General features: G+C 44.7%; 1 protein-coding gene across 1 annotated transcript in view; it reads left to right on the top strand.

Moving 5' to 3' along the window:
* LOC121861658 (calsenilin-like) overlaps positions 1-24,000 on the top strand; it is a 219,361-nt gene that overhangs the window by 71,135 nt on the left and 124,226 nt on the right. Inside the window, exon 2 of the mRNA XM_042359552.1 lies at positions 17,304-17,410. Coding sequence (XP_042215486.1) covers positions 17,304-17,410 — 107 coding nt within the window. The remainder of the gene's footprint in view (positions 1-17,303; positions 17,411-24,000) is intronic.

Below are 24,000 nucleotides of genomic sequence, written 5' to 3' on the forward strand. Positions count from 1 at the left end.
CACATTACCTGTATCTCTCTCACCTGCACTTAAAGTTATGTTGATGTTGTTATGTAGATCAGCTGTTGGGGTGACGTGTTTACGCAATTCAGCTGATGCGTATCTCCCCAGATCAACTGTTGCATATTTACCTTGGCCAGTTGTTTTATATTTACCTGGGCTAGGTGTTGCACTAATTTGTTGCTTGTTTACCTGACCCAGTTGTTACCTGTTTACATTAATCAGCTGTTATATGTTTAATTGGGTCAGCTAATGAGTGATGTGCCTACAGGATTCAGCTATTATAAATTTATATCATCTTTTACACAGTGTACTTAACAGAATCATCTATTTGTTGGGTTTGCATAAAACTGTGTGTGTGTGTGGGGAGGCACTTGCATGATTCACCTGTTGTGTTGAGTATTTACATTAGTCAACTTTTCCGTATTTACACGAGTCAGCTGTTTAATATTTATATACAACAGCCTTTGTGAGCTCACCTGAGTTGGGTGTTGCGTGTTTACCTGGATCAGCTGTTGCATGACATGTCTCTTGTTTTCTGGTCGTCTTGCTGAGCTGTTGAGACAAGGGGTGGTTTATATTGTGGATTAAGACGTTGATAGTGGGAGAGAGAGAGAGAGAGAGAGAGAGAGATAGTGAGAGATAGTGAGAGAGAGAGAGTTAAAAGGTGGGAGGGGAGGACGTAGATGTTTTAGGAAGAGAAGGGGGTGAGGAAGGGTGAGGAGAGGGAAGAGAGGGAGCGCTAATTAAAGGGACAGGAGGAGAAACAGAGTTATGTGCATATGTATGTTGGATAATTTCCACGATATGAAATAATTGGAATTATTGCAGTGTGTGTGTGTGTGTGTGTGTGTGTGTGTGTGTGTGTGTGACAAAACGAAACCAATACACACCTTTACCTGTCTTATTAGGACACATACATTACGTCACTTCGATACCCAAATCCCTCGCTGGTGATTGGCGAATGGACCACAAACCATACTTTATCCTGATTGGTTGGCTGGTGGGGACATCTCAATACTGATTGGTTGAAAGTTACAGAAGACGTGGTAACACTGATTAACATTTGGATTGAATATTATGAACTTAACAAACACATGAATGCTAATTGCCTTAATGATAAAAATAACCTTTGTGCTAATTGACTGACTGTGTTAATATAAATAGCCCTGACTAATGTAGGTATCTAATTACGTTACTTCACTCAGAAATATAATTGTGATGTAGAGTTGATTGATAGACGCTTGTATTTATTCATACCTGGGGTTAATTATTCATACCTGGGGTTAATTATTCATACCTGGGGTTAAGTATACATACCTGGGGTTAAGTATACATACCTGGGGTTAATTATACTTACCTGGGGTTAATTATTCATACCTGGGGTTAAGTATACATACCTGGGGTTAATTATACTTACCTGGGGTTAATTATTCATACCTGGAGTTAATTATTCATACCTGGGGTTAAGTATACATACCTGGGGTTAATTATACTTACCTGGGGTTAATTATTCATACCTGGGGTTAATTATACATACCTGGGGTTAATTATACTTACCTGGGGTTAATTATTCATACCTGGGGTTAATTATACTTACCTGGGGTTAATTATTCATACCTGGGGTTAAGTATACATGCTTGGGGTTAATTATACTTACCTGGGGTTAAGTATACATACCTGGGGTTAATTATTCATACCTGGGGTTAATTATTCATACCTGAGTAAGTATACATCTAGTTAATTATACCTACCTAATTATTCATACCTGGGGTTAAGTATACATGCTGGGTTAATTATACTTACCTGGGGTACATACCTGGGGTTAATTATTCATACCGGATATTCATACCAATTATTCAACCTAAGTATACATGCTTGGGGTAAATACTTACCATATACAACCATTATTCACCGGAATTATTCATACCTGGGGTTAATTATACATACCTGGGGTCAATTGGGTGAGGAAAATAAAGGTCATTTTTGTTCCTGTACTCAGTTAGTGGTCACGTGCGTGTGTGTATGTGTGTGTGTGTGTGTGTGTGTGTGTGTGTGTGTGTGTGTGTGTGATGTTGGTTATTATTGGGAGGAAGGGCAGAAGGAGATATAAGAAGGAGGGAGAGGAGGAGAAGGAAGAGGAGGAAGATGTGGATGGGAAGAGAGAAGGAGGAGGAGAAAGAGGAGAGGGGAGTTATTTGAAGGAAGGAAGGAAGGAAGGAACTATGTAGCTGATAATAAGAGAAGATAAAAGGGATAATTAAGATGAGAAGAGGAAAGGTAATCGATTAACGAAGATGGGAGGAGGGGAACAATACGATAATGAAAAGCTCAAGAACAAAAAGAAAATGAACCCTAATGAAAATGGGAAGGAGATAGCGAGTAAAGATAGGAAGAAGAGAAAGATTGATAATATGAAAGGGGGTGAAAGTAGAGAGATTATTATTCTGTTTCATTTTTTAACCTGCTTTTAGTACCTGTGTTCTTTTCTTTCTTTTTTCTTTTTCTTCTTTCTTTCTTTCTTTCTTTCTTTCTTTCTTTCTTTCTTTCTTTCTTTCTTTCTTTTCTTTCTTTCTTTCTTCATTTTCTTTTCCCGTCATATTATTATTATTATTATTAGAGAGAGAGAGAGAGAGATGGATGGATGATGAAGTAGAAATAGGGAAGAGAGAGGATTAATTACGAATGGAGAGGGGAGAAGAGAGAACCAATAATAATGGGTCTGGGGGAAGGGTTGGATAATTAGGGAGATCTTAAATATAGTTCCTACCTGTGTGTGTGTGTGTGTGTGTGTGTGTGCCTGTGTGTGTGTGTGACCTGTGTGTGTGTGTGTGTGTTGTTGTGATGGGTGTGTGTGTGTGTGTGTGTACCGTGTGTGTGTGTGTGTGTGTGTGTGTTGTTGTGTATGGGTGCATGCTTATTGAGTGACATTGCATAGAGGCAGTCAAAACAAACTGTATTATGCCTACTGAGTGGAATAATAAGGCACAGGGAAAATAAAGCTTACTGAGTGGCACGTACATTATAAGGTGTGTTTACCGAGGCCAGGAACACAGCATAACACAGTGGTATGCATACTGAGTGGCACGGCAGTCTGTGACATAAACAAAAATGGACTATGCTCATTAAGTGGCACAACAGTTAGTAAAAACGCTCACTGAGTGTCATGGTAGCGAGTGATCATGTTATGCTTGTTGAGTGGTTGTTGTAGAATATCCTCACTGAGTGGTAAGTAATGTATTGAGTAAATCCGCTTGAATCCACTGAACTAAAATACGCAAGGTAGAGTGGGTGTGTGTCAGGTGTGGTGGGTGTGTTGGTGGGTGTGTGTAGGGTGTGGTGGGTGTGGTGGGTGTGTGTGAGGTGTGGTGGGTGTGTGAGGGTGGTGGGTGTGTGGATGGGTGTGTGAGGGTGTGGTGGGTGTGTGGGTGGGTGGGTGGGTGGAAAAATACTACTTATAGCGATAAATATTGTATCTTATCTTACCATTGAAACAACACACAATACACACACACACACACACACACCTATCAGCTGTTTGATGTTTTGAAACGCCATTTGTTTATACCCAAAGTAAAGAAAAGAGAATGAACTTTTTCTATTCATGTCAATGGCTGAAAAATCTCCTCAAACCAACTGTTGCGTCGTGTACACATTGTCCCTCGCCCCAGTAGTTGTGTTTATATATATATAACTCTTGTGCTCCCAGGCACAATACAACCTGTGTGTGTGTGTGTGTGTGTGTGTGTGTGTGTGTGTGTGTGTGTGTGTGTGTGTGTGACAGTCGTGAGATGCTCGTGTGTGGTGGTGGTGGTGGTGGTGTTGGTGGCGTTCTTATGCCAATATATGGACTCTGAAACTTGAGTACCAGGGTTCGAAGAGCTGCTGCCAAGACTAACATACACTCGAGTCTTCAATCCTCCAGACATCATCCAGATAGACAGAAATATAGACAAATAGACAGACATATAGACAGATAGACAGACAGAGGCAGAATACGATAGCAATTAAGAAGAAATATTTATTCCGTATGGATAAGGTGACTTGTTAAGCTAATGGGAATATTCCAAGGGTTGAGAATATTCCAGGTTTAATATTCCAGGTTTAATGTTAGAGTCTTGGAATTAGAGGCGAGAGGCGAGGAGAACTCTCTAATCAGGGAGCATGATGAGCCAGGTGACAAATGAAGGGGCCGACTCATCAATAAGGGGGTGGTGCTTCTGTACATGGCGATGGTCGACCCTATCCTGGCGATCCTCCTTCTTCGTCTTCTCCTCCTCCTCTTCCACCTCCTCTTCCTCTTCCTCTCCTACTCCTACCATTTATCCATCTTCCCCCCCCCCCTTCCATAATCGACATCCAAACCAACAGAATAAACAAGTGATTGACGGAGACCAAACACCCACCTGAGTTAGTTCACCTTCCTCACCTGCTAATTGGCTTTCGAAGTCTGAGTTAACGACCTAGAGCAGCAGGGGCGATCATTGGGGTAGTTGTTATCGATTTGAGGTTTTGTGGGGTTAGAGTGGGTCTTTATGATGATGATGATGATGATTGATGATGATGATGATGATGATGATTATATGGTGTACGGGAGGAAAGGAGTCAAATTTTCCTCTCTTTCCCTCCTCTTGCCTCCCTCTTCCCTCTCTTCTGTTCCTCTCTCTCTCTCTCCCTCTCTTCCCTTCCTCCTCCTCCTCTGGATTATATGAAGTGGTTCCTGCTTTGTGGGTCATAACTTCTGCTGATGTCTGCTATTTGATTCCTCCTACTGGTCCTATTCTGCTATTAGTTCCCTCTGGTAGTTCCTGCTAATATGTCCTGCTGACGGTTCCTACCCTTATCTACTTTTTCCCAACTTCTGCTAATTGAGGCTTCATTTTTTACTACTTATACTTGTGATTCCTGCTTCATGTTTCTACCTGCTGCCACTACTCTTGACTCCTGCTTATTGTTCCTACTTGCCCTGCCCTCCCCTACTGCTGCTGGGTCAAAATGGAGGTTACACACAAGTTCAGGACACGTACGGGCCTCGGTTTTTTTCTTGTAAGTTTTGAGAGGGGGAGAAGGCCCTTGTTGTTCTTTTATAGCTTAATATCCCAAGTTGATCCCCTCTTGTTCCTCGTGTCTGGGTGGGTCGGTGGGTGGGTGGGGTGTGGGTGGGGTGGGTGGGTGGGCGGTGGGTGTGGGTGGGTGTGGGTGGATGTGTGTGTTTGTGTCATGTCAGTTTTCACTTTTAATGGAAAAATCTGAGTTGACAGCTAATGACGTAGGCCCGTTAACCCGATACTATTATAAACTATCTTTTATAACCGATAAAACCAAAGTAAAGTTGGTTAAAGTATGGTAAAGTAGGTGAGGTGAAGTAGGTAAAGTAGGGTAGTGAAAAGTTGGTGAAGAAAAGTAGATGACCGTCTTTCCGTTCCATTATTTTTTTCAAATCTTTTCATTAATCTTCTTTTAATTATGATTATTAAACCCATTATATTAAGATAGATTTATTAATATATTCCACTTTAATATTTTTTGTTTTGGTTATATTGAACGATATGTTAAGGAAAACAAGTTAGGGATTTTTTTAAAGAGTTTGAGGTGTCGGTGGGGATTTATGGGTCACCTGAACAAGACATCAATATGACGGATGAAAGAGGCAACTGGACGCTCGACTCCAGACCAAAGGTATTTATTTTTTTTTACCACAAAACGAAAATATTGTGGTATCAAAATGGGTATGACGAACCAATGCAGACTGTTACCGGTAGTAGTAGTAGTAGTAGTCGTAGTAGTAGTCGTAGTAGTAGTAGTAGTAGTAGTAGTAGTAGTAGTAGTAGTAGTAGTACCTTTGTTATTTTTATTTAGTTATTAACACCTGGGCTGGTAGTGTAGTTGGAGGTGTAATATATATATATATACCTTTAAGGTGTTCCTGACCTCATTAATTATGGGTCAGTGAGCTAGGTCAGTTGTAGGAAATTAGGTCAAAGGTCACACGGGGTCAAGGTGTGTGTGTTGTGTTAATTATTGTTTTTTGGTAGGAATGGATAGTGATATGTCTCTCTCTCTCTCTCTCTCTCTCTCTCTCTCTCTCTCTCTCTCTCTCTCTGGGAGTAAGGAGGAGAAGGAAGAAGGAGGTGGAAAACAGGAGGAGAGGGGTGATAATTGAAGAAAGAGAGGATACTAGAGAGGAAGAAGAGGAAGGTAAAGAGAATAGGAAAAAGGGAGAAGAAAGGGAGAGAAGGGAGAGGAAGAAAGAAAGGAAAAAGAAAGGGGTAAGAAAGGAAGAGCAGAGAGAGAGAGAGAGAGAGAGAGAGAGGAAGAGAGGGGAAGCAGAGAAAGAGCGAGAGAAAGAAAAGAAACAAAACACAGGAGGAGGAGGAGAGGCATAAGAGGGCGGATAGTTCGTCCCTAGTGACCTCTGACCTTCAGCAACAAGCAGTTAGGTAAATAAATATCAGGTATTAGACAGGTATTAAATGTAATCCCCGGTCTAAAATACTAAATTACCCAAAGATTTTCCATTTATTCTCTTTAGGTTAGGTTAGGTTAGGTAGGTTAGGTTAGGTTTGGTTAGGTTTGGTTAGGTTAGGTTAGGTTAGGTTAGGTTAGGTTTGGTTAGGTTTGGTTAGGTAGGAAGTAGGTTAGGTTAGGTTAGGTTAGGCTAGGTTTGGTTAGGTTAGGTAGGTTAGGTAGGGTTAGGTTGCTGCTGTCCTACTTGGCATTCAGGCCCGGGAATAAGTGCCACTGACTCTACAGAATATGCGTCGGTTAACCTATACTTGTAAACTTTGTGGGGAGTCAGCCATTAGAGGTTGTCTCCCACGTCAGCTTCAGGAGAGTCAGCTATTTAGCGGTTTCCCCACGTCAGCTTCAGGGAGAGTCAGCCATTTAGCGGTTGTCTCCCCACGTCAGCTAGAGAGTCAGCCATTTAGAGGTTGCTCCCCCACGTCAGCTTCAGGGAGAGTCAGCCATTTAGCGGTTGTCTCCCCACGTCAGCTTCAGGAGAGTCAGCCATTTAGAGGTTGTCTCCCCACGTCAGCTTAAGGGATATTTAGAGTAGGTTCCCCACGTCAGCTCAGGAGAGTCAGCCATTTAGGGTTGTCTCCCACGTCAGCTTCAGGAGAGTCAGCCATTTAGACGTTGTCTCCCACGTCAGCTTCAGGGAGAGTCAGCCATTTAGAGGTTGTCTCCCACGTCAGCTTCAGGAGAGTCAGCCATTAGCGGTTGTCTCCCCACGTCAGCTTCAGGGAGAGTCAGCCATTTAGAGGTTGTCTCCCACGTCAGCTTAAGGGAGAGTCAGCTATTTAGAGGTTGTCCTCCCCACGTCAGCTTCAGGAGAGTCAGCCATTTAGAGGTTGTCTCCCCACGTCAGCTTCAGGAGAGTCAGCCATTTAGCGGTTGTCTCCCCACGTCAGCTTCAGGAGAGTCAGCCATTTAGAGGTTGTCTCCCCACGTCAGCTTAAGGGAGAGTCAGCCATTTAGAGGTTGTCTCCCCACGTCAGCCGGGAGAGTCAGCCATTTAGCGGTTGTCTCCCCACGTCAGCTTCAGGAGAGTCAGCCATTTAGACGTTGTCTCCCCACGTCAGCTTCAGGGAGACAGCACATTAGCGGTTGTCTCCCCACGTCAGCTTCAGGGAGAGTCAGCCATTTAGAGGTTGTCTCCCACGTCAGCTTCAGGGAGAGTCAGCCATTTAGGGTTGTCTCCCCACGTCAGCTTAAGGGAGAGTCAGCCATTTAGAGGTTGCTCTCCACGTCAGCTTAAGGGAGAGTCAGCCATTTAGAGGTTGTCTCCCACGTCAGCTTCAGGAGAGTCAGCCATTTAGACGTTGTCTCCCCCACGTCAGCTTCAGGGAGAGTCAGCCATTAGCGGTTGTCTCCCCACGTCAGCTTCAGGGAGAGTCAGCCATTTAGAGGTTGTCTCCCCACGCTTAAGGGAGAGTCAGCCATTTAGAGGTTGTCTCCCCACGTCAGCTTCAGGGAGAGTCAGCCATTAGCGGTTGTCTTCCCACGTCAGCTTCAAGGAGAGTCAGCTATTTAGAGGTTGTCTCCCACGTCAGCTTAAGGGAGAGTCAGCCATTTAGAGGTTGTCTCCCACGTCAGCTTAAGGAGTCAGCCATTTAGAGGTTGTCTCCCCACGTCAGCTTCAGGGAGAGTCAGCCATTAGCGGTTGTCTCCCCACGTCAGCTTCAGGGAGAGTCAGCCATTAGAGGTTGTCTCCCCACGTCAGCTTAAGGGAGAGTCAGCCATTTAGCGGTTGTCTCCACGTCAGCTTCAGGGAGAGTCAGCCATTTAGCGGTTGTCTCCCCACGTCAGCTTAAGGAGAGTCAGCCATTTAGGAGGTTGTCTCCCCACGTCAGCTTCAGGGAGAGTCAGCCATTAGCGGTTGTCTCCCCACGTCAGCTTCAGGGAGAGTCAGCCATTTAGAGGTTGTCTCCCCACGTCAGCTTAAGGGAGAGTCAGCCATTTAGAGGTTGTCTCCCACGTCAGCTTAAGGAGAGTCAGCCATTTAGCGGTTGTCTCCCACGTCAGCCAGGAGAGTCAGCCATTAGCGGTTGTTCCCCACGTCAGCTTCCAGGAGAGTCAGCCATTTAGACGTTGTCTCCACGTCAGCTTCAGGAGAGTCAGCCTTTAGGACGTTGTCTCCCCACGTCAGCTAAGGGAGAGTCAGCCATTTAGCGGTTGTCTCCCCACGTCAGCTTCAGGGAGAGTCAGCCATTTAGCGGTTGTCTCCCCACGTCAGCTTCAGGGAGAGTCAGCCATTTAGACGTTGTTCCCACGTCAGCTTCAGGGAGAGTCAGCCATTTAGAGGTTGTCTCCCCACGTCAGCTTCAAGGAGAGTCAGCCATTTAGCGGTTGTCTCCCGACGTCAGCTTCAGGAGAGTCAGCCATTTAGCGGTTGTCTCCCCACGTCAGCTTCAGGAGAGTCAGCCATTTAGAGGTTGTCTCCCACGTCAGCTTCAGGAGAGTCAGCCATTAGCGGTTGTCTCCCCACGTCAGCTTCAGGGAGAGTCAGCCATTTAGCGGTTGTCTCCCCACGTCAGCTTCAGAGGAGAGTCAGCCATTTAGCGGTTGTCTCCCCACGTCAGCTTCAGGGAGAGTCAGCCATTTAGCGGTTGTCTCCCCACGTCAGCTTCAGGGAGAGTCAGCCATTAGCGGTTGTCTCCCACGTCAGCTTCAAGGGAGAGTCAGCCATTTAGCGGTTGTTCCCCACGTCAGCCTCAGGGGAGTCAGCCATTAGAGGTTGTCTCCCACGTCAGCTTAGGGAGTCAGCTGTCACCTCTCACAGTTATGATCAAAATAGCTGTTCATTTACACTACGTCATGTATAGTAATTTAGTTTTTGCCAGGTAACATATAAGCCTCCTCAGGTGTGCGGGAGATGTACTCAAGGTGTGGGGAGGTGTGGTGTGTTGTGGGTGTAGGGTGTGGTGTGGGTGTGGTGTGGATGATGGAGGGGTGTAGGGTGTGGTGTGTTGTGGGTGTAGGTGTGGTGGGTGTGGTGTGGATGATGGAGGGGGTGGGTGTAGGTGTGGTGTGGTGTGGTGTGGATGATGGGTGGGGTGGGTGTAGTGAATCACCTTATGTGCCCACGTTGCATCCCTTCGACCATTTCACTCGTTCGTCTTATCCATAAACGATAAATAAATTAATTAAATAACTCAGTGTCTTTTTTTTTATTTATTATGGCTCTTGTTAATATTTCCTCTAGTCAGGGAAAATCTTTTGAGGGAAACTAGAACGTAGATAGTTTCCTGGAGTAGATATAATACAGGTTAATGGATGTGGAGTTAAATTCATCTGGAGTTGTTGATTATTTTTGGTTCTGTCGAGTGGAGGAGTTGCCAGACCTTCTCCTTTAGTGATGTAAATGTTTTCTTAAAGGAGCACAAAGGCAGAGTGTAGGAGTGGGGGATGGAGTGGGGAGAGAGGGGAGAGAGGGGGACAGGGGAGGGTGTGTGTGAGGGCATCTACTGCCGGGAAAAATTATGTGTGTGTGTGTGTGTGTGTGTGTGTGTGTGTGTGTGTGTGTGTGTGTGTGTGTGTGTGTGTGTGTGTGTGTGTGTGTGTGTGTGTGTGTAGTCCTGACGTCAATAGATCGGTGAGATGGTCGTATTAATTCTTTAGTGAGACAGACAGACAGACATTGCCAGCATAAACTACAGTGAAACCTCTGATAACGGACTAGACTCACCATATAATCCGTTAGATGGAGGATTTCACATCTAATAGACCTTCGATATAACGGAAAAGTGTTTATAGATAACAGTGATAACAGGTTAGGAATCTTATATGTTACGTCCATACGCCCCTCACCTTCTCCCCATCTTTCTCCCCCAATCTTTCTCCCTATCTCGACAATATTCTCCCCATCTCTCACCTCCATCCTCTCTAACCTTCTCCCCATCTTTCTCCCCCAATCTTCTCCCTATCTCTCGACAATATTCTCCCCATCTCTCACCTCCATCCTCTCTAACCTTCTCCCCATCTTTCTTCCCCCAATCTTCTCCCCATCCCCCTTCCAACCTTCTCCCCAACTATCACCCCAACCTCCTCCCCTAACCCTCATACTAACTTACTCCCCTGACATAACATATCTCCCCACATATTTTCCTCCCACCCTTATGAATAATCAAACCTACCTTATTCTACGTCACCACACACACACACACACACACACACACACACGCACACGACCCCCCGACATTCCTACACGTTGATTCGTATGCGTAGTGCAATTAGTCGCCTACATCAGAATAATTTAAAGGCAAGACTCTATTGTTCTGTTCCAATAGCCTCCTGCTCTCTGCTCTATTCAATTAAAGGATTGATGTGGATGACTGGATGAGTGAGTGTGGATGACTGGATGATTTGATGTACAGTTAGGTATAAATAGTATAACTGGTGTTTACATATAATGACAGTCAAGAATCAGCCAGTCAGTCAACACTCAACAGCAGACTGGTGGCCATTGACTGTCAGACCCGCTAAGATCCATACACCTTCTTTAGCGTCCTTAGCAACCACCACAGTCGCTGATTGGTTGCTAAGTGAATGACGTGGATGCTGAACCTTAGCAACCAGCAACCAATCACCTTCTGTGGATTATTAACACGGTTGCTAACCACGCTGTAGCATCTGGTGGAGGTTAATGCTGTAAATTGTAATTGATCATAAATAAACAAAAGAAATATAATAATTTTGTTATTTAAAACACAATAACAAAAGCTCTCACCTGGTTACCTGTAAGATCACACTAATCAACAGGTGTTTGGCTATACACCTTAATACACACCCCGGGAAGACCTAATTAGTTTCATTTAGGATAATTAGCTTGTTGCAAATTCGTTTAGGATCATTAAGTTCACGAAGCTACAATATATATGTGTGTGTGTGTGTGTGTGTGTGTGTGTGTGTGTGTGTGTGTGTGTGTGTATCGTATTACACCTTAATTCGATAAGTATTAGGAATTGGTTCTGGCCTGAATCTCTCTCTCTCTCTCTCTCTCTCTCTCCTCTCTCTCTCTCTCTTTATTTCTTGCATATACTGTAACTGTGTGTGTGTGTGTGTGTGTGTGTGTGTGTGTGTGTGTGTGTGTAATAGTGAAGCCTCTATGGTGTACATGATAGTGAAGCCTAAGTCATATGATAGTGAATTTAACCCTAAGTTATGTATGACAGTGAAACCCATCATATGACAGTGAAACCCAACATATGACAGTGAAACCCAACATATGACAGTGAAACCCAACATATGACAGTGAAACCCAACATATGACAGTGAAACCCAACATATGACAGTGAAACCCAACATATGACAGTGAAACCCAACATATGACAGTGAAACCCCTAACATATGACAGTGAAACCCTAACATATTACAGTGAAACCCTAACATATGACAAGTGAAACCCTAACATATGACAGTGAAACCCCAACATATGACAGTGAAACCCTAACATATGACAGTGAAAACCCTAACATATGACAGTGAAACCCTAACATATGACAGTGAAACCCTAACATATGACAGTGAAACCCTAACATATGACAGTGAAACCCTAACATATGACAGTGAAACCCTAACATATGACAGTGAAACCCTCAGTCATATAAAACAGCGTTACTAATACCGTAAAAATAGGACCAATCAAGTGAGGGGGAGAAAGTCACTTGACAAATGGAAGAGCTGTCATTGGTCGAGTAATTCCGACGACGCCCCCCAGACAGCCAATTAGAGAATGGCAGCCCCTCACCCTCTCTCAGGCTGTCACTCCCTATGAGGGGATTGGCAGGCGGTGAGGGATTCGGGAGGCGGTATTTTCCAACTCACGAATGAAAAATTAAAACCATCATTTTTTTTTCATAGTATTAACAGAATTTGAAAAACCTAAATGGATTATTTTGTGATAACTTTAAGGGGTAGGTAAGGGGTGGGGGAGTTTAAGGGGGTGGGTTAAAGTGGAGGGGTTAAGGGGGAAATGTTAAAAGAAGGGGGTTAAAGGGGGAGGGTTTTAAGGGGAAAGGTTAAAGGGGAGGTTAAATGAAGAGGTTTAAAGGGGAAGGGTTAAGGGGAGGGGTTAAAGGGAAGATTAAGGGAGGTTAAGGGGGAATTTGTCTCTAGTACTTTTCCCCCTCCTCGTCTTCCTCTTCCTCATATTTATTAATTTTGACTTTTCCTTCTCATTTTCTACATATTTATCTTTCCTCTCCTTTCTCTCCTCATTTTCCTCTATTTCTCTTCCTCCCTCCATCTCCTCTTCTTCTCCATCTTACTCCTTCTCTTCTTCGCCCTCCTACTCTTTTTCATTCCTTCATTACTGTTATAGATCTGACCCGCATCCTCAAGTCCTCCTCTCCTTCTCTCTCCTTCTCCCCTCCCATCATCTCCCTGCTTCTTCTCCTCCTCCTCTTCCTTTCCTTCTATACTTCCTCCCTGCGCTTTATTCCTCATTCCTTCCTACTCTTCCTGCTTCTTCTTCCTCCCTCCTCGTTCTTTCCTCTTACCTCTTTTCCTTCTCCCCTTCTCATTATCCTTCTCCTTATTCCATCCTAGTGGCTCCCTCTTCCTTCTCTATCCTAGCCATTGTCTCCCTCTCTCCTCCCTTCCTCCCTCTTTTCCCTCTCTCTCATCTCCTCCGAACATTATCTCCATTTCTCCTTCCCTTCGTCTCCGTTTTGCCGCAAACTCCCTCCCACCCTCCACCCAACTCTCCCACCTTAACCTCCCACCCTAGCCTCCCACCCTTCCACCCTCCTCCCGCCCTCTCCTCCCTCCCTCCCGCTCCTCTCCCTCCCTCCTGCCTCTCTCCTCCTCTCCCTCTCCATCCCTCCTGCTCTTCTCCCTCCTCCCTCTTCTCTCCTCCCTCCGCCTCTCCTCCCTCTCCTGCCTTCTCCCTCCCTCCTGCCCTCTCTCCCTCCCTCCTGCCTCTCTCTCCCTCCCTCCTGTCTCTCCCTCCCTCCTGCCTTCTCCCTCCCTCCTGCTCTCTCCCTCCCTCTCCTCCTCCTGCCCTCTCTCCTCTCCCTCCTGCCCCTCTCTCCCCTCCCTCCCGCTCTCTTCTCCCTCCTCCCTCCCCTCTCCTCCCTCCCCTCTCTCCATCCCTCCCTGCCTTCTCCATCCCTCCCGCTCTCTCTCCCTCCCCTCCTGCCCCTCTCCCTCCCCCTCCCCTGCCCCTTCTCTCCCTCCCTCCCTCCTCCCTCTCTCCATCCTCCTGCTCTCCCTCCCTCCTGCCCTCTCTCTCCCTCCCTCCTGCCTCCCTCTCTCCTCACTCCTGCCCCTCTCCTCCCTCCTGCCTCTCTCTCCCTCCCTCCCTCCCTCCCTCTCCATCCTCCTGCCTTCTCTCCTCCCCTCCTGCTCTCTCCTCCCTCTCCTCTCTTCTCCATCTCCCGCTCTTCTCCCTCCCTCCTGCCCTCTCCCTCCCTCCCGCCCTCTCCCTCCCTCCCTCCCGCCCTCTCCTCCCTCCCGCCTTCCTCCCTTCCGGTCTCACCCGAGCAGACACAACACCGCCATTAACGATTCCCAGTTTGTTTCTCATCCCAGTCTCCGAGGACAGAGACTAGACCCTTGGTTGTGAAGACAGAGACTAGACCCCTTGGTTGTGAGGACAGAGACTAGACCCCTTGGTTGTGAGGACAGAGACTAGACCCCTTGGTTGTGAGGACAGAGACTAGACCCCTTGGTTGTGAGGACAGAGACTAGACCCCTTGGTTGTAGACAGAGACTAGACCCCTTGGTTGTGAGGACAGAGACTAGACCCCTTTGGTTGTGAGGACAGAGACTACCCCTTGGTTGTGAGGACAGAGACTAGACCCCTTGGTTGTGAGGACAGAGACTAGACCCTTGGTTGTGAAGACAGAGACTAGACCCCGTTGTGGAGGACAGAGACTAGACCCCTTGGTTGTGAGAATGAGACTAGACCCCTGGTTGTGAGGACAGAGACTAGACCCTTGGTTGTGAGGAAGAGACTAGGACCTTGGTTGTGAGGACAGAGACTAGACCCCTTGGTTGTGAGGACAGAGACTAGACCCCTTGGTTGTGAGGACAGAGACTAGACCCCTTGGTTGTGAGGACAGAGACTAGACCCCTTGGTTGTGAGGACAGAGACTAGACCCCTTGGTTGTGAGGACAGAGACTAGACCCCTTGGTTGTGAGGACAGAGACTAGACCCCTTGGTTGTGAGGACAGAGACTAGAACCCTTGGTTGTGAGGACAGAGACTAGACCCCTTGGTTGTTTTAAACGTCATTTGTGTGTCTACAATTATTTATCATTTGTTTTTTGCTTTGATTTATTTTTTTATAATTATTTTTTGTTTATTTTCGACAATTGTTCTTAACATCGTTATCTTTTATTATTATTATTATTATTATTATTATTATTATTATTATTATTATTATTATTATTATTATTATTATTATTATTATTATTATTATTATTATTATTTATACACCTTTTAGGAGAACATGTTATACCTGGCCATTAAAGATCCGGATTAGCCAACATGTTTTCAGCGCTTATAAGAACGACGCCTCGCTAGCTTGTGTCTTTATGAGGGGATAAGGTGTTTTTATATGAGTTTTTTTTTAGAGGGTGGTGGGGGGTGGGGGGTGGAGTATTGCTTGCTTACGACCTCACGGACAAATAAACATGTTTCTGTGCCTCGTTCTAGGCTGGCACTCCCCGCCTCTCACGGCTTTATGACGAAATTAACACGTTTTTAGTTTTAGCCGTGTTGGTGTTAAAGCTATGTGGATGGGGGGGTCTCTCTCTCTCTCTCTCTCTCTCTCTCTCTCTCTCTCTCTCTCTCTCTCCTGCTCTCTCTCTCTCTCTCTCTCTCTCTCTCTCTCTCTCTCTCTCTCTCTCCACACGTTACATCAAAGAGACAAGAGGGTGTTAAGTGGTCCCCTTGACAATAAACAACGGGGTTACTCGACTCTTAAGAAGTGCAAACATATCATGAACCCAGAGTAATGTTACCCGCCGAGTAGTAAGGGCTCTCGGCTACACTCTCTAGCCCATAGATCAAGGTACTGTACTCATCTTTCAGCGTAAATACATAAACAGTAAAGAATGTAATGGCGTTTATTTATTTTAGAGATAATTAAATACCTGGCTAATTAGGTAGACAAGGTGTGGTTGTGATTAGATGTGGTGTGGAAGTTTTAACATCTGAAAGGTAATACTGGTTGTGTTATTGTGGTGGTAGTGCCAGTGTGGTGGTAGTGCCAGTGTGGTGGTAGTGTCAATGTGGTGGTAGTGCCAGTGTGGTAGTTGTGTTAGCGTGGTGGTAGTGCCAGTGTGGTGGTAGTGCCAGTGTGGTGGTGGTTGACCTTTAACCTCCACCAAGCGGCTGTTACACTCAGTCATATGCCTCCTAGCCTCTCCCTCTGTTGGATTATAACTCCGGGTTATATAGTGTAGAACATCAGACCATCAGGGTTATGTTATAGTAAAGTGTTGTAATACAAGGCGTGTAGGTCGATAGGTAAGGTCAAAGCTTTGCTAACACCAACTGTATTTTGATGTCAAAGTTGTTAGGTCACTAAAGGTCACCACATAAAGGTCACTATACTATAAAACTAAACGTGTGTGTATATATATATATATATATATATATATATATATATATATATATATATATATATATATATATATATATATATATATATATATATATATATATATATATATATATATATATATATATATATATATATATATATATATATATATATATATATATATATATATTTCATTAGCCCAATAGCATGCGGACTTCTACATACAATGAACACCTCAACCCGCCAGGCTTTGTGTGAAATATAACAAAGTCTAGGACTACTTTTAGTATCCTGGTGGTCCAGTAGGTAGCGTTCCCCAGTCATGGGCTAGTGGGCCGTGGGCTCGAATCCTGGCGGGTTGAGGTGTTGATTGTATATATATATATATATATATTTTTGTTTTAATTAATGAAACTATGAAGTGGAAATTATTGCAATACATTACTTTTTTGTTGTGACAGTCTGACGTATGGTTAATGGTACCATGTTTTAATGGTAGTTATGGTTTCTATGATTTTATGACGTTAATAGATGGTGATTATGGTACCATGATTAAGAGTGATAATAAGTATACCATGATTAATGTATGGTGATAATGGTACCATGTTTTTCTATGGTAATTAGTCTACCATGATTAATGTATGATAATTATGGTACCAAGGCTTATAATAATGGTGTAGTAATAAGACTATAAAACAGTATTACTTATGTGCTATAATCCTGTGTATAAGTTATATTACTGATATATAATTGGATTTTATTTGGCACAGGTTATATAACACCCTAACACCTTAACTAAAATCTTAATTAACACATTAACACTTCATCTAACACCCTAATTAACGTCCTAACACATTAACTAGCACCTTAGCACCTTAACTAACACCCTAGCGCATAATTTAACACCCTAAGATCTTAACTAACACCTTAACACCTTACCTAATACTCTAATTAACGTCCTAACACCTCACCTAACACCCTAACACCTTACCTAACACCCTAACTCCTTACCTAACACCCTAACACCTTACCTAACACCCTAACACCTTATCTAATACACCAATTAACACCCTAACACCTTACCTAACACCCTAACACCTCACCTAACACCCTAACACCTTATCTAATACACCAATTAACGTCCTAACACCTATCCTAACATCTTAACACGTCACCTAACACTCTAACACCTCACCTAACACCCTTACCAGCAGCATCTAACCCCCCTTGGCCTCCTCTCCCTCCACAGAGACGGTGCGGCCTGTAAAACACAAACCAGTCAAGTTGGAAGAACTATGCAAACAGACTAAATTCACCCGACAAGAAATCCGGCTCATGTACAGGGGATTTAAACAGGTAAGAATATATTTAAACGGGGATTTACCCGATTTTGGAGGTATTTAAACAGGTGAGGATATTTATTTGGGAGGATTTCTAAGATTTCATATGGATTTTAAAGGGTGGGGTTATTTTTGGTTGCTGGATTTACCCGATATAACACGAGTTTAATTTGGGTAACATTGTGGGTTGGATTTTCCCTATTTAATGAGATTTTAAACGGTGGGATTATACTTGATCGGGGATTTAGACGATTTAACGCCGATTTAGACAGATGAGGTAATTTTTTGAGGATTTACCCGATTTAACAGATTTCAACAGGTAGATTTATATGTGAAGGGGGATTTTTCTTCACGATTTAATATACGGATTTAAGCAGGTGAGATAAAGGGGGATGAGGGAGGAGGAGGGAGAGAGACTTGAATGAAAAGGATAAATAGGATTAAGGAATAAGAAGGAGGTGTAGGAGGATAAGAGGAAGAGGAGGAGGGAATGAAGAGGAGGGGGAGGGAGGAGCTGAACAGAAGTGAGGGAGTAGATAAGGAAACAGGAGGAGGGGGGAACAGTAGGGAGGAATAGTAGGGAAGAATAGATGGAGGAGGGAGGAGGAAGCACAGAGAAATAGGAGGAACAGGAGGAACAGGAGGAACAGGAGGAGGTGAAGGGATATATAAGCAAGATTATTCTCCAGGAGGGAGAGGTGGGGGGGGGAGCATCACACCCCCAATGACCTCCAACAAGACTGAGGTTACTATAGAACGGCCTCGAGCGAGCTGGAGAGGCCACTGGAGGGCCTTCATCTGAGTGTGGTAGTGGTGGTGGTGGTGGTGGTGGTAGTGGTGGTGGTGGTGAGGGTTAGTGGTGGTGTTGTAGGAGGTATTGGTAGTGGCTGGCTGGCTGTTGTGTTTCCTACGTCTCAGGAGTTGTGTTTTCATTGGTATATCCTGAGAGAGAGAGAGAGAGAGAGAGAGAGAGAGAGAGAGAGAGAGAGAGAGAGAGGTGTGAATATTCTCAAGTTTTTCTAGGTTGAATCTCTTCTTTGAAGGAGTCTGGGTAAGGAGTCTAGCTGTCTGTCTGTGTTATTTGAAGGAAAAGAAAGATCTAGTCTCAACCCCTTCCATCTTCTTCATCGTCTTCGTCATCGTCTTCGTCTTTATCATCGTCAGGTTGTTTCATCTTAACTCTGTAACCACCAACAGCTGAAAATTTATTTACATCCAGAAGAAAACAAAGATCTATCCTCAATCTTCAGTATCGTCTTCGTCATCGTCTTCGTCCCCTTCCACACACCCTTCGTCGTCCCCTTCCTCACAGCCTCTCGTCCCCTTCCACACAGTCGTCCTTCCACCCTCGTCGTTCTCGTTCGCCTGTCGTCGCCTTCCACACTTCACACCTTCTCGTCGCCTTCCACACCCTTCGTCGTCCCTTCCTCACACCCTTCGTCGTCTTCCACACACAGCCTTCGTCGTCCCCTTCCACACAGCCTTCGTCGTCGCCTTCCCCACACCCTTCGTCGTCCCCTTCCTCACACCCTTCGTCGCCTTCCACACACCTTCGTCGTCCCTTCCACACAGCCTTCGTCGTCCACACATGCTCTCTCGTCGTCGCCTTCCACACACCCTTCGTCGTCCCTTCTTCCGTCGCACAGCCTTCGTCGTCCCCTTCCACACAGCCTTCGTCGTCCCCTTCCACACAGCCTCGTCCTTCCTCGTCGTCCCTTCCTCACAGCCTCGTCGTCCCCTTCCTCACCCCTTTCGTCCCCTTCCACACCTCGTCGTCGCCTTCCTCACAGCCTTCGTCGTCGTCGTCCCTTCCACACCCTTCGTCGTCCCTTCCCACACCCCCGTCGTCCCCTTCCTCCACACCCTTCGTCGTCCCTTCCACACAGCCTTCGTCGTCGCGTCGTCCCTTCCACAGCCTTCGTCGTCGCCTTCCACACCTTCGTCGTCGCCTACAGTCGTCCTTCCACACAGCCTCGTCGTCCCCTTCCACACACCCTTCGGTCGTCCCCTTCCACACACCCTTCGTCGTCGCCTTCCACACAGCCTTCGTCGTCTTTCCACACCCCTTCGTCGTCCCCTTCCTCACACCCCTTCGTCGTCCCTTCCACACACCCTTCGTCGTCGCCTTCCACACACCCTTCGTCGTCGCCTTCCACACAGCCTTCGTCCCTTCCACACACCCTTCGTCGTCCCTTCCTCACACCTCTTCGTCCCCTTCCACACACCCTTCGTCGTCGCCTTCCACACAGCCTTCGTCGTCTTAGTTGGTTTATATTCCTTGAGCTCTGTGATCCTTATAAACAACTAAGAGTTTGTTAACATCTCGCCTCGCTGTGCTCTTAACTTAGGTGTCTCGGCAGGTCTGAAAATGGGAGAATATTTGACTCGTTATTTTGTGAGACTTGAGGGCCCCGAGTTTATGTTCTCTGTTTTTAAGAGATGTGGAGGAAAAAAAAAACTCAATGGGTATTTTAGGGTTTTTCTGGATGATGAGTTTTTGTTTTGTTTTTTTTCTGTATTTTATTAGAGGTGAAAAATAATTATTTATTCTTTTTCTTCCGTCCTTTTTCTCTTTCTGTTATTCCTCCTCCTCCTCCAATTCCACTTTCTTCTCCTTCAATTACACAATAACAGAAAAAGTACAATTTCTAATACAAACACAAACACAGGCACACACACACACACACACACATACCACACACACACACACACACACACACACACACACACACACACACACATACACCACCCAAGGAACAAACATACACTCATCAGTCTTAACACAATCACATACACACAAACGCTATTAAAACATACGGGGGGAGTAAGGAGAGAACACGACCCGTAAATTCACTTGATCGTAAACTGGAAGAAGTGAATTGCGATAGTTATAGGTTTTCGATGACGGAGAAATGGCCTGGTACGTGTGTGTGTGTGTGTGTGTGTGTGTGTGATGTGGTAGAGATGCTGTGGTAATATTAGCCACTGTGGTAAATATTCTTGTTAGGTTAGTTTATATTACTCCTATATTAAACAAATTCACGACCCGGATCTATTAAACTGCCAACTTCAACAACCAAACCATTTTCGTTGCCTCGGAATTCTGAAACTTTGTGTTTCCACTAAAAGAATTCCTATAATGACCTCTCTCTCTCTCTCTCTCTCTCTCTCTCTCTCTCTCTCTCTCTCTCTCTCTCTCTCTCTCTCTCTCTCTCTCTCTCTCTCTCTCTCTCTCTTGTTTGGTGCAATACTGAAAGTATTGCCAAGAACTTACGTTTAGGTTAGGTTAGGTTAGGTTAGGTTAGGTTAGGTTAGGTTAGGTTAGGTTAGGTTAGGTTAGAGTTAGGTTAGGTTAGGTTAGGTTAGGTTAGGTTAGGTTTTAAAACACATATAAGGTTAATGTATAATGGAAATTCACAGGTGGGAGGTAATGGTTTGTTTTACCTGCCTTGTTAATTATATATATTTCACCCCTTTACAACCCGGAGACATATGTAAAGTTTGTTATTACCACATTACATTAAACTGACAAGCGACGCAATTAGCATAAAACGTGAAAATTCTAAACCGTGTGTAATTGCTTGTCATTCATAACGTTCTTGGTAAGTGCAGTAGTTTAGGTTGTGTTAGGTCAGGGTTGGGTTGGGTTGGGTTGTGTTGGTTGGGTTGGGTTGGGTTGGGTTGGTTAGGTTGGGTTGGGTTGGGTTGGGTTGTGTTAGGTTGGGTTGGGTTGGGTTGGGTTGGGTTAGACTGGTGGGCTGCCTATAGGTTGTAAACATACATTATGACGCCTCGGCTTAAGTAAACACAGACTTCCGTTACCCACAACTCAAACACATTAACATATCAAAACATTATCACAGTATCATTAACATAAAAGTGACGCATTTATTCCTTAGAGAATGAATTAATGTTTATTTTATCGTCTTTTTAACAGTAGTCATGTATATGGTAATGGAGGGAAGAATGTTAAGAAAAATGAACTTATAAATAATGGTGTTATATCATCTAGGGTTGACTAGTGACGCTCTCTCTCTCTCTCTCTCTCTCACAGGGCGAGAACAACCAAACTGTCATCTACGCTTTGATATGTAAATGAGTTCGATATAGGAGAAAGGAAAGAAGGAAGGGGTGGGTGGGTGGGTGGGTGGGTGTTGGGTGGGTGGGCCAAGTAAGATCTAAGTTTGGGGGATTTGTTGGGTGTATGGGGGAAGGGGAAGGGGAGGGGAGATATGCAAATAAGGTGACACTCAGCTGGTTAGAGGAGGATGTGGGTGAATTAGTAGGCTGGTTGGGAGTTGTATGGAGGCGTCATGTTCACGTGTGGATAAATGGGGAGATGTTCTTCATGTTATGGCGGCCTGGGTGGAGGAAATTGTTGAATTAATGTTGTTTTTTTTTAATTCATTATGGGGGTTGAATTATGGGGTGCCAGGTCTGGTCAGGTCAGGTCAGGTCAGGTCAGGTCGGGTCAGGTCAGGTCGGGTCAGGTCAGGTTAGGTTAGGTTATCAGGAACACAGTATTTCTTGTATCTGTCTGTCGGAGAGTGCTTCAGTCACGCTCTTATATCTTCCGCCTTCCACACTCCTGCCATAAACACATAGGAACACTGCCTGGCGAACCCATCTCCTTCCAGCCAGACGCACTATCGCCAGCCTTGTCGTCACTCAGGAAATGATGTCTTATGTGTTCGTCTTTTGTTTTGTTTTTTCTATATGACGTCGTGCTCGTTAAATCAGCCTCCCGTGTCTGATGTCTTAACAGCCATGGAGGTAGACATGGAAAGCTGTTGTCTTGCGTACATACATACATACATACACTCTCTCTCTCTCTCTCTCTCTCTCTCTCTCTCTCTCTCTCTCTCTCTCTCTCTCTGTTAAAACACCTTTAATTTTTCACAGGTGTTCAGTGAGCTAACTTACACAGGTAGAAAGAGTTAATTATTTACAATGGTTCCCCTCCTTCTCTACTTCTCTCCTTCTCTCCTTCCTTCCTTTTCTCCTCCTCTTCCTCCTCCTCCTCCTCCTCATCATCATGATTTCTTTCATGTTGTTGCTATTGCCTCTTCATCTCCCCCTCTTATCTCTCGTCCACCAATTCCCTCTCCTCACTTCCATAATTACTCCTCTCTACTCTCCCCACCTCTCCTTGTCTATTGTCCATTATTCCCTCTTTATTCACCATCCACCTCCTCCCCCCCTTTCTTTATTTTCTATCTTTGTTTCTCTATTTACCTTTCATGTTTATTGGTCTTTTCTCTATTTCTTCTTTATTGTCTCTTATTTACATAGGCAGTTTATAACCAGGTAGACAAATGGTTGTTTACTAAGGTAAGTATTTGATAAACCTTTAGTACCCTCCGTCCCTCCTTCCCTCCCTCCCTCCCTCCCTCCCTCCCTCCCTCCTCCCTCCCTACATTCCCTCCCTCCCTCCCTCTCTCTCCTCCCTCACCCCTTAAGTATACAACAAACGAAATTCTTGTTGTGTTGTAAATTCTCGTCACAATCGACACAACTCTTACAACATTCCTGACGTGACTCCTGACGAAATTACCCGAGTCCTTTGTGGGTTTTTCCTCAAAGGTGATGTTAAACCTATCAAAGATCTTCGCCAGGTTTAATCCTTCTCTTTAGTCTAATCTACAAACGTTTAGGCCATTCTTTGAGTTAGTTTTATTTGTGTTAATCAGCAAAGGTTTTTTTTTCTATTAGTTACCTTCTCTGAGTAGTAATTTTTTTCTTAGCTCTGATGTAGTTAAGAAACGTTTATTTTGGAGTTTGTTCTTATTTACACGACAAATAAACTTCTGTAAATATTTCTTCACTCTTGACGTCTCAGAGAGAAAAATACGCTGGTGTGTATTCAGCGCCGCCAAAACACACTCGTGAAATTACCGCAAATACGTCATTTATTAGGAGTAAATATAGCAAGGAAGAGAGAGAGAGAGAGAGGGGAGACATATAGAGAGTAAGAGAGAGAGAGAGAGAGGGGGGGGAGACAGATAGAGAGTAAGAGTGAGAGAGAGAGAGAGTGAGAGACAGGCCCTGTTTCACCTCTTATTTATGGTCAGCCTCTTAAGGTCACACACACACACAGTACCCCTCTCTCTCTCAACAAATGTAGCCCAAGCTTTAGTTATATCCTTCATATAGTATTAATAGTTCTTGTGTAATTATTAACATTGGTACTCGGTTAAAGACGGTAATACCAATGTACCGTGGACGTCAACCAAACCAAAGCACGGACGTAATCAAGGACCAACTCAAAGCACAGACGTAATCAAGGACCAACTCAAAGCACGGACGTAATCAAGGACCAACTCAAAGCACAGAGCTCCTGAAAGCACATATTTAATCACGGGGAATGACCTACTCTGAGGAAGACCCTGCCAGTTGACATGTTAAGAGTAGCTTTGTTTACCTCGTGACGTAATACATGTAGCTTTGTTTACCTCGTGACGTCATACATGAAGCTTTGTTTACCTCGTGACGTCATACATGAAGCTTTGTTTATCTCGTGACGTCATTCATGAACTTTGTTTACCTCGTGACGTCATACATGAAGCTTTGTTTACCTCGTGACGTCAATGGTTAAAGGGTCTCTCA

This window comes from Homarus americanus, unplaced genomic scaffold (assembly GCF_018991925.1).
Source record: "Homarus americanus isolate GMGI-L3 unplaced genomic scaffold, GMGI_Hamer_2.0 scaffold51216, whole genome shotgun sequence".
Lineage (NCBI taxonomy): Eukaryota > Metazoa > Arthropoda > Malacostraca > Decapoda > Nephropidae > Homarus > Homarus americanus.